The 12,063-nt window shown below is 32.4% G+C and overlaps 1 protein-coding gene across 1 annotated transcript; it reads right to left on the bottom strand.

Annotated features, from left to right (window-relative positions):
• Positions 1-1,264: 1,264 nt before the first annotated feature.
• On the bottom strand, positions 1,265-8,679 carry LOC21397277 (TMV resistance protein N). The gene is made up of 5 exons (XM_010110154.1): positions 8,180-8,679; positions 4,760-5,843; positions 4,240-4,536; positions 2,505-3,704; positions 1,265-1,795 (listed from the first exon to the last, which is right to left on the bottom strand). The coding sequence occupies exons 1-5, from the start codon at positions 8,677-8,679 to the stop codon at positions 1,265-1,267; spliced, it is 3,612 nt and encodes a 1,203-aa protein (XP_010108456.1).
• Between the last annotated feature and the right edge of the window lie 3,384 nt (positions 8,680-12,063).

The following is a 12,063-nucleotide window of genomic DNA, read 5'->3' as shown; positions in this document are numbered from 1 at the left end:
ATAAGTGCCGGTTTAAAAACCTTACCTATATATATATATATATATATATATAATATTCACATTTTTGTAAGCCCAAAAAAAATAAGAGATAGAGAAAGAGAGCTAGCTTAGAGCAAAAAGAACCAGATCCTCTAGCAAAGTAGCACAAATAATAAGTGCCGGTTTAAAAACCTTACCTATATATATATATATATATATATATAATATTCACATTTTTGTAAGCCCAAAAAAAATAAGAGATAGAGAAAGAGAGCTAGCTTAGAGCAAAAAGAACCAGATCCTCTAGCAAAGTAGCACGTCACTTTTCTCCTTCATATTCACATTTACATATTTTAAAAAAAAAAGATTTGAATTATATTTTGACTTGTAAAGTATGTCCTTATTTCAAACTTAAAATCCCAAGTAATTCAAAAATCAACTATACTTTATATAACTTGACAAGTTTTTAGACTATAAACTATAAACATTAAATTTAACTCTATAATAAGCATAGTTCATTTAAAGCAACGCTGTCAAAACACTATAAATTAATACCTTTGGGACTATAAAATTTTATTAATTAATCAAGATATTATTTAATCGAAATAAATTGATACTCTTGGAACCAAGTAGAGACCGGTAAAAATATTATCTAATCAAGGTTATAAATTAATCTGAGTATTAATTTATCGAGGTTATACTGTAATAAATGAAAAGATCCAATAGCCACACAAACCAGTAAAAAAGAACGCACACAAAATCACAAACCCAAGGGCTATGGAAACAGAAATAGCCTCTGCCCTATTACAATCAAAGTATGACGGAAAAAAAAAAAAAAAAACAGCCAACACAAATTAAGCTACAATATTAGCTTTGAGCAAAAAGAAGCAATCATATTAGTAGATCTAGGAACCAGTGAACAAACATTAAAAACATCAACATTCATAAGATGCCTTAAATCCTCCATTAAAAAGGCCATCATCTCAATGAAAGGAAGAGCCCAAGCATACCGTCGCGAGGCCAATAGCCATTCTGTCGTGACCGTCCAACGCATACTCTTGACTATAAGACGCGGATGAGGAGAAAATGAGGTGAATTTGGCTGCAGCAACTGAGAGCGGACTGATAAATTAAGTTGCTTCCTTCAGTAGAAGAAAGAAAGAAAGAAATGAGTCGTAGGCCTTGCTGGAATGAAGATCAGTATAGATTACAAAATGCATGCAATAGTGATTTAGTAATTAGTGTGAGAAGTTCATATTTTACCTATAAACTCATATTCTGTGGCTCTATACATTTTGATCATTTTGTTCAGTCTTGTAAATGATATCAAATTCCTGCGCATCTTGAAAATATAACCCTCGGATTCCGTACCTTCTAATTATTGATTTGTCAACGGAAGGAGGATGAGCAGTTTTTTTAACTAATAGCTCAAAGTCAAATGACGCCTCAACTGCATCACGAAAATCACGATAGCGATGATCGTGCTTATTCCACATGAGTATGTGATCTGACTTGAAATATGAGATGTAGCGCCTCAAACTAGGTTCCTTTTCACAAATCTCCTGGAACTGAGAACGGAATTTGTAACTTTTGCCATGATGGGTCTTAAAATAAAATTCACATTTAACCTCAACAGGGTTATCTCTAAAATCAATGTCTTTAACAATAACACAAAGAGCAAAACCCATGAAGTTGTTATTATGCCAATTTGAAGGAAGCTCGATAGTTATTGAAGATTTCTCCGATTGATAACTGAACCATTCTGGTATTTCATTTCCCGGAGAACAAAGACTAACAAAAGGCTTTTCTTCAAGTTTCTGTTCATAACAAAAAAAAAAAAAAAATTAAGGGTCATTCATGACATTCTCATATTGAAATACTATACAAATTAGGATTAATAGCTCTGATAGTCCATAAACTTTAAGCATATATATATATATATATATAGTGGCACTTTGGTCCTTAAATTTTTAATTTAGCCATATTTAGTCTTTAAACTTTCATTTTTTGTTAGTTTTATGTGTCCATAGATAAATAATCTTTAGATATCTAAAACTTTTAGTCTGATCTGACTGTAAAATAGACGAATGATTTATGAAATTTAACATAGATAAATATGTATCCAATGCGTGATAATTTAAAATTTTACGGAAAGAGTTATGCTATATGCAAAATTTTCTCTTTATATTATTAAAGCCTATTAATTAAAAACTATAATATTTTGCACATATTGTATCTATTTATGAAAAAATTTTTGTTATCATGTGATAATAATGTAAATATGCATGTTAAATTTTAAAAATCATTTGTCTATTTATTGCCAGGAGTAAACATTCAAAATCAAAAGTTCGAAGTCTAAATATGCCTAAATTAAAGTTCATACACAAAAATGTCACAATGCTCAAAATTTAGGGACTAACAGAATTATTAACCTACCAATTAGTATACTTGTGAAGGGAAGAGACTTACGCGTGATATTTCTTCATGCTGGAAATGGTATATATTTGCTGTGAGCAAAATTCTGACCTGGGAATCAATCATTATGTTGTAAAGCGCACTTTGATCCAAGTTTAAGCAGTCACTGAAAATGAATTCCTTATAGTGAGTAGCTTGATAGTCATTCCAATGACATTTTACCATTGCAGTCTTTGAATGTGAAACTGTCTTTAGAGATGTGCATCTGCTTGCATCAAGAAGTCCTAGAGATAAAGGAAGTTCTGGTAACAATTGAAGGTTCTTGCAATCGCTAATCTGTAACTCAATCAACCTTGAAAGATCTTTGATGCTGGTAGGTATTTTATCAATGGAGTTTGATCTTAAATCTAATATCTCTAGTGACGATAAGCAACCGAGCCAATCGGGTATTTCGACTAGAAAACACCTTGCAAGGGAGAGCTTTTTAAGACTAGGCATACGAATGATAGTATCCGGGACAAACTTAAGTTTTCCACACCCATCCAGAAGAAGCTTGTGAAGCCCAATTAGGTTTTCAAATGAATGCGGTAGCTCCATAATTCTTGTTTCGCTCAAATCAAGAGTCTTTAAACATCCCATTGGCTCCAAGATTTCTGGGAAGTTTTCCAATTCTGAGCAAGCAAGAAGATGAAGTTCCCTTAGAGATTTCAACTCGCAAATGCTGGTCGGAAGAGTCACAAGCCTTTTACAAAAACTCAAGTGAAATTCCTCGAGACAAGATAGATACTTAACTGACGAAGGCACTTCTTCTATTGCTGTCCCACACAAATTTAATACCATTACATTTCTTGGAAGATTTTTTGGAAATACATTGATAGACAAACACATCCATAGACCAAGATATTTTAGACCCTCCAGCTTACGAATGCCACTTCCAAGATTCTTGAGAAGCTTGCAGTCACCAAGGTCTAGATAAAAAAGATTTTCCAGTGCCGAATTTGATGTGGGGAATTCTTCTATTGCAGTTCCGTTTAAGATTAAAGATCTTATGCTCCCTGAAAGTTCTGGAAGAGATTTAAGACTAGAGCAGCCAGCGAGAACAAGAGTTCCTGGGTTTCTAAAATCCGCACGCCAAGACTCTTTAGAATCAGAATGCTCATCAAAATTTTGAAAATTAAGTGAAGGAAACATAACCAAACTTCTACAATCTTTCAGATTCATACTCTCAAGTCTCGGAGCATGAAAGAGATCTGGAATTTCGATCAGTTCTTGGGAGAAACTTAGATCAATATGCTTTAAGTTCCCAAGATGCTGCCAAAAATTGGAAAATTGTTAGAAAAAGGGCCAGTTTGGATTTGCTTAAAAAAATTTACTTTTAGCCTATTTAGTCCAAAGGCTGTTTTTGAGCTTTTTAGATAGATAACAATAAAGTACTTTTAGTTTTTATAAGTTCTTTTAAAACAAATCACCTCCTAAATTGTGCTTAATTGCTTATGATAAAAGAGCTTATAGAAGCTTGTTTTATTTACTTTTTTAACCTTTTATTTGTGAATAAAAGATTAAAAATTCCATCGATATATATCCTTATTTCACATTATTTTTTGTAACAATAAAGACTGACTACTTTAATCAAACATGTTCAAAAGGTCTTTTAAAATAAATAAACTCTTGTTCATACACTATCAAAATACTAATTAAGAAGCCCTAACGTGTTTCTCTTATTTATTTCTTAAAAGCAAAAAAAAAAAAAAAAAAGAAAAGAAAAAAAGAAAAGAAAGAAAAGGCCCAGACGGGGGCCTTAAATGCTCTTATAAATTCAACTTGCAACAAAAGTATCAAGACAAACCTGGACCCCACTCCATAGTCGCTTAAGGTTGCTGTGAGACATATGAAGTTCGACAAGATTATGTGGTGAGAAATTTGAAGGCAAAAATTCCAAAGGGTAGTTGTACCAGTCAAGGTATCTCAATTCAGTAGGAAGAGACTTTAGACCTTGAGGAAACTTCAACTTGGTGTATAGTCCCTTATCATCGATGATTTGAATATATCTTAATTTATACATCTTCTCGAGGACTGTAGGTTCCAGGTCTACTTCTTCAATATCACTTGTGTCTAGGAATATTCCTTGAATTGCTTCATTTCCCTGAAAATCAAGAAAAGATTATACACAATACATCCAAAAAATTCATTAAATGCTACGATTATGAAGTATTTATTGGATGATATTGTTCTTCATGTTCTTTTTTAGGTATAGATATATATATATATACACACACACACACACATACATATATATATATATATATTCTTTTAAATGTTAATGCATTAATTTTCAAAGGACGCCTATAGAGTTTGCAAACACTTACCTCATTATTTTTCAAAACACGAATGACATCCTGAGCAATCCATAGCCTACTACGCTTTCTGGGGTCGTTAGTGGATAATACTATTTCCCGACCCATTTCTTGCACCAAATCATGCATCCATAATGTGTGTGACTTAGTGATGGTCAAGAGAGATTTGTGAATGAGATTGTCTATTTTTAATTTCGCAAAGAAACCACAGGCATTCAAGATATTTTCCACTTCATCTCTTCTCATCCCTTTAAAAAAGCATGCGATGTCAAGAAATATTTGTTGATCCTTTTGGTTTAGTCCATCATAGCTTACTTTGAGCACATTCTGAATGTTAAAATTATGATATTGTTCGAGTTCATTCAATACACTTTCCCAATTCTCTTGTTCCTTGCAACGGAGGTGAGAGCCCAAAACTTTCAGAGCTAATGGAATGCCTTGAGCATAATTTAAAACTCTCTTTGATATTCTTACCATGTATTCTGTTGGCACCGGAAGGTTTCCGTTAAAAGCATTCATAATGAAGAGTACAATCGCATCCAAATCACTTAATCTTTTAACGTCATATCTCGCATCAGCTCTGATATAATAAAGCAACTCTGTATCCCGTGTTGTAACAATGATTATACTTCCATGACCAAACAAATTACTAAAATCTCCAACTAAATGATCCAGCTGCTCTAGATCATTCACGTCATCAAGAACAATAAGCACCTTTTTGTTAGAGAGCCTACCCCTGACATTGTATAGTGGATTATCTTCCTCCAATAGTTTAGAGAAAAGCTCTTTTTGCAATTCATTTTTTCGACCTTTGGCCCACTCTTCTCTAACATTGGCAAGAAAGCAACTGCTTTCAAATTTAGAAGATAATCGGTTGAATACAACATTTGCAAGGGTTGTTTTACCTATTCCACCCATGCCCCAAATACCCATAATGCAAACATCACGGTGGCTTAAAAGGCTTAACATCATTTCAATCTCCTTCACCTGTCTCTCTATTCCAACCAACGTCTTCAGATCATCCCTTGGTCGTGAAATGCGATGCAATTTTCTTATTACGTCTTCAACAATTTCATCTACGAATTCAGCCTCGGATCTAGCATTTACCAGAAAATTATTTCAGTTAGGAAGAACTAACATGAAGCAAAGCTAGTAGACTTTTATCATTATTGTGCTAACTCTAACCTTTTTTAAATATAAAGTTACTGCCTAAGCTTAATATAAATCAACTCTATTGGATAATACTTTTGTACTCTTTTTAAATTACTGTATTGTCCATTTAAACTATTTGTTAATAATTTATTAGAGAGAGAAAAAAATCTTTCAAAAGTTAGAGTTGATGTATTGATTCGATCATTACATCAATAAGAGGATCTTGTTTTGTGGGCCATCAAGGTTTATGAGACCACATCTGTCCACCGTTTTTCTCCCTCTTCCTGTCCCCCCACTCAAACAAAGATTAACCTCTCATTCCATCTCTCTCCCTCCACCCTTCTCCTCCCCTCTATCTTTCCCTCATACCAAACATGGCGTAAGAGACATACCGACTTAGTTGGCACCTTATTTTAAGCATTCCATTCCCCCCCAAGAAACCTATTCACGTTGTTGAAATATAAAGTAAAGAAATTGATTGCACACACGTCTTGGGTCTTTCCCCAGGATTCTAGGCACATCTTCTAGGTGTTTTTGAGTTTGACTAATTAATTACCCTAGCATGTGATAATTATCGATCAGAGTTTTAGTCCAACTAGAATAAAGTTATTATCCAGGAATGTGATAATTAATAGTTCAAGAACTATCCTATAGTAGGATTAGTGATCTTTTCAAGACTGTGATAATCATTAGTTAAAGTTTGATTTAGAGTCGGATAAGATATGATAGTTATAAGACAATTATCAATTCTAATCCAAGTAGGAATCAAACAATCGTTCTAGCATGAGTTAATTATTAAATTCAAAAAATCAAAAAATTGCCATCACAATGTAATTATTTTGATAAATACTTGTGATCATTTAATTAAAAGGAAAACTTTTGTGATTTTTTCCGTTTTGATTTTTTTTATCTCAAAATTTATTTATTTCTTCGTTTTGATCTTTCGGCACTTTTTCATTGTTTCTTCCTGTATTGATCGAAATTGTACACCCCTTCTCTCGTTTTTTTGTTTTAGTGAGTCAATAATGAACTATTTCAACCAAAACAACCCTCTTATTTTTTGTTTACAAAGTCTTTTATTTTATTTTTTTATCTTAAAATTTATTTATTTCTTATTTTTGTCATTTTTAACTTTTGTTTTAATATAATTTTGCCCTGAAACTTTTTTTCCCGTTTGATTGTTTTTGTCTTAAAACTTATTTATTTTATCGTTTTGTCCTTTTTTAGCATTTTTTTGTTTCTTCTTGTATTGATCAAAATCGTATACCCTTTCTATCTCCTTTTATTTTAGTCTGGTATTTTATTTGTTTTCCTTTATACCTTAAACAAAAAATTTCATTTTGGTCCTTTTTTTTATTTTTTTCCTGAAACTTTAATTTTTTTTTTTTGTTTTGGCTCTTTTTTTCCCTAAAAATTATTTACTTCTTCGTTTGGTCTTTTTTTGTTCCTTTTATTTTTATTTCTGCCCTGCAACTTAACTTTTTCATTTTGTTTCCTTTTGCCTCAAAACTCATTTATTTCTTCATTTTCATCCTTTACTGGACATTTGTTTTGCTTCTTTTCTTTTTTCCCATTTTGGTTCCTTTTTAGGATTTATATTCAGATTTTATATAAAATATATTTTTTAGTTGTGTCCCTATTTAGTTTTTTTTTTCTTGTGTAATCCTTTTTCTAATGGAGAATTTATAAAGATGTTGTGTTGGTTGTTTATTAACTAACTAGCTAACTTAGATCTTTATTATTAAATAAATTAAAAAATGATCGTAGTACTTAAAACTTAACATGCGGAGTACTCCTTCCGTGCATAGCACGTTAAGTTCAAAAACTTTATTGTGACAAGCATTTCCCTCCCTCTACACCTTATTTAATTGCAACAATTATTTTTAATTCATGCATTCTCTCTAATTTATTTTCTTGTTGAGTGATTTTAAAAGGCATATTTTCCCTTACTTTACTCCTATTAACATAATTTTTCATCTAAACCCGTGCTTAATTTTTTTGCTTCTTTTTTTTTTTCATTTTGCCAAAAGATTCTCTACATTGTAATCCTTTTTAAATGTACTTCTTTTAATTTTTTTTTTCCCTGAATGCTCTCATTGAAATATATTTTTCTAGATGTGTCCCTGTTTAATTTTTTTCATGTGTAATCTTTGTTATCTTAATGGCAAAACTTATAGAGATATTTGTGTTAGTTGTATATTAACTAACTCATAAAAATCTTTATTATTAAATACATTAAAAAATAATATATATATATATTTATAAATATGTTTCTGTTACCTGCTTTCACTCGAATTCAATCCAGATAGAGCTGCTATTGTTGATAAAGCAATCTTCCACTTGTTCACTTGGTCTCCTTTTTTCTTAAAACGTTTTTCAAGGAGAGAGAAAGCCTTGCCAAATCTCCCTTGTTGTTTGCGTACATGCGTTGGTTCTACATGGTAAAACACTGGAATAACAGTTTGGCCGTATCTTTCTTTGCATTCTAGTATTTGAAGAAGCTCATCCAAGCACCACGAGGAAGAAGCATAGTTTTCTGAGAGAATAATCACAGCAACGTTTGATTCCTTAATTGCTTGCGCAAGTGAATATGAAATTTCATTTCCTCTCTCAAGACTCTTGTCATCGACGTAAGTCCTGATTTTCTTCCGGCATAAAGCGGCGTATAAGTGGCTAACAAAACCATAACGAGTGTCTTCGCCTCTGAAACTAAGAAAAACCTCGTATTTCTGCGATGGCGCCGGGGTAATTGCATTAGAGGAAGAACAACTTGCGGCCATGCTCTTCACTATTGAAGGATTCGCAATCAAACCAACGCAAAGCAAACCCTTCTTTCAAGAGTATAATTTTTCTGAATGCCCAAAAAGATTTCAAGGTATAATATATTCAAATGAAAGAGAATTAATCACCTCCTTTCTCGGTACCTTCTAGGAAGGAAAAGTCAACTCTATCGATTAGAAAATGTTTCTAAACAACAATATTATTCTGCTGCCTGCATTTATGGTGGATAATGATATTTTGTTACATTGACGTCTTTTAAAGGAGGAATTATTTTTTTAAGAGTCTAATCTGCATTAAAATGTTGTTAATTATAAGTTTTTAATTTAACTATTAAAAAATTAATTCAACAATTAAAAATAATAACTCCTAATGTGGAGGAAAATCACATTCTCCACCATAAAAATTCCCTTCCAATTAAACTAATAAGAACATCAGCATCTTACAGATTGGCCAAACTCCTTGGAAAAGTCAGAATTATGGACGTCAACGGTAGAGAAGTTTTCAAATAAGATTATTTCAAAAATAACAATACTATTTTATCGATTATAGAATATTTCAAAATATATATACAAATATATATATATATATATATATATTATACGAGTTTTCAAAATATTCTGCCAGCTAATGATGAATGTATGCGCCGGCTTTTAGTTAATTTTTAATATGTTCTATACATGGTTGAAAATGACAGTGTTGATGGGATGTCGAGGTTTTGATTTGTGGATAATGTGGACGAAAATGTTGATATCAAGGGATATTTTGAAAAAAAAAAAAATAGATACCTTAAAAAACCTTTAAAATTTTTTATTAAAACGATATAAAAAATTAAAACAATCAATATTACTTAATTTAAACAATACCCTTTTTATTAGAATATGAGAGTTATGTTGAATAGTATAGTAGGAAATCATCATAGTTATATATAGATTATGATTCAAATATAATTTTACGTACTCATTATAAACAAGGCACAATAATTCAATATATTACATAGAAATTAACTACCAAACATAATAGAGTATGATTAACGCCCAAAAGTGATATTCACAGGCGGTCAATTGTAGCATAGAAGGATGGTCGTATCCACAGAGAGATAACAAAATAACAAGAAAGACTAACAGAATAAGAGCGTTGGAGAAAAGTGAATTAAAGAAAAGTGTGAGTTTTTTTGAGATTTTTGTTGCAAATAAAATAAAAAGGAAAAAATATGTATGAAGAAAACGATAAGGTGTCGAGAATCCCTAATGCTTCGTTCACCAATCCAAGTTTTGATTCACAATATTAAATAACCGAATAAATTAAATCTGTATGTTGACTCCAGAAATGTTATTATTACAAGTTATCTAAAATCGACAATATATCCATCCGACAATATTGCAGTAAAAGACAATTTGTAAAATAATTTGAATGACAAAACAATGCGTGACATAATTACATAAGAAAAGCGTGACTGAACTTATATAAAAATTGGCACACAATATTTTGAAAAGTAATAGAAAAATAGATGAGATTTAATTCATTCAGATGTTGAACTTTGCAGCACAAGGAATCAAAACTCTAAATTGGATCGCTCAATAGAAGTTCATCTCTAACCTGACCAAGAGAACTCTAGCCTAGCTTGCAAAACATTCTCACAAGTTCTAGAGAGAAAATATGAGACTGACAACAAGACGACAGAAAACTGAAAAATTCAAAGATTCAAAAACCTTAGGCTAACCCCTCTATTTATAGTGTTCAGAGGTTACCTGTCAAATAAGGAAACAAACAATAAAAATAGAAAATTACAAAAGAAAGGGAAACAAAATAAAATTACGCATAAATTTGAAGGAATCATATATTTGATTTGGGAAGAAATCTGGTAATTTGCTCTGATTTTTGAAGGAGAAATTCAGACTCAACACTCAGTGGACACGTGTCGAAACGAGATTGGCATTGATGAGAGAAACGTGCCACGTGTCGCACGCGGATTGGTTGGCGTGTGCTGGCGCGGTCAGAGTGGATGACCCGCGTTGGACAGGTGGCGCACGCGGAGAAGGCAGCAGGTCTGATGCTGTCGTGCGGGACCCACACGGATTGAAGCTTGGACGCGCGCTAATGGCTGCGTGGAAGGAACGCGCCCTGTGAGGTGCGGCGTGCTGGTGACGCGCGAGGCGTGAGATAGCGGGAAGAAATGGGGGCGGATTCCTGCGCTGAGTGGTGGGGCCCACAAGCTGATGTTGGCTCGGCTAAGCTGCTTGGCTCTCTCTTTCTCTGATCGGCTCGACTGAAAGGCATGGCTCGGCTGGTTGAAACTTGAAAACATGGCTTTCATTGCTTATTTTTGTGTAGCTTTTTACACTGCTTTTTATCTGTAAATAATTAAGTAAAAACTAGACAAATTCCAATTAAAAATATTATGAATAAAAATGATAGAATTGTTTAATTAAAGCTTAAATATTTTAATATTATATAAATCAAAAATAGTATTCAGGGTGAATTTTCATGCACTAATCACAACCCCCAACCAGCTTATTGCTAGTCTCTAGCAATCCAAGCGCAAGAGAAATCATGTCACAAAGAAAATCTGAGTCTCAACTAGCTTAGTCACCTTCGTATTTCAAACAAACTGTCAGTAAGAAGTCAAAAGATACTATCAAGATTATTTCAGTCATAACTCCAGAGTCGTGTGTGTGCTCCAAACCATAACCTTCTGACCACTAACCATAACACATGCAGCTTTGAAAAAATTCACCAAGCAGAAGTCTTAACTCCATTGATCTCACAGGTGTCAGAAATATTTAAGTGTAAAGGTTTTCTCTCATGGAGTTGGAAATGAAACAATCAACGCTCAGTGTGAGGAAGGTCAAATTTAGGACAAACAGTCAAACAAACATTGACCAAAACATAGGTTAATCAACTACTAGAACATTCTACCATTCTTACCACAAACCAGCTTTTGGGATTTCATTCGGGTCAAACAGAAATTTACAGAAATGAACAAAGAGCCAAAAAAATGCATAGAAAAATAAACTACTCCTTTTTTTTCTTCTTCTTCTTCTTCTTCTTCTTTTTTTTATTTTTTATTTTTTGGCAAGAGACAACCTGCAATAATGAGGTGAATGTAGAAAGGTATTCTTTTGACAAGCAGCTATATAGCATCAAATGTGATTACGACAAAACTACATGATCTGTGAAATGTTGCTCTTGCTCTTTTTTTTTTCTTTTTCTTTTTTTTTTTTGAAAATAAGAAATGAGGCACTATTACATAAGATCATTCCTATCTAACTGTAACACCCTGAAGAATTAATTGAGATTAATTAAGGTAATTGAGATTATTAGTGTGCCTAATCTGATTTAATTAATTGAGTTTAAATAATTCCAAGGTATTTAAATTATTCACA

This window comes from Morus notabilis, unplaced genomic scaffold, assembly GCF_000414095.1.
Source record: "Morus notabilis unplaced genomic scaffold, ASM41409v2 Scaffold127, whole genome shotgun sequence".
Lineage (NCBI taxonomy): Eukaryota > Viridiplantae > Streptophyta > Magnoliopsida > Rosales > Moraceae > Morus > Morus notabilis.
The sequence above is the reverse complement of the archived record's forward strand: the minus strand, read 5'-3'. Positions and strand labels throughout refer to the sequence as shown.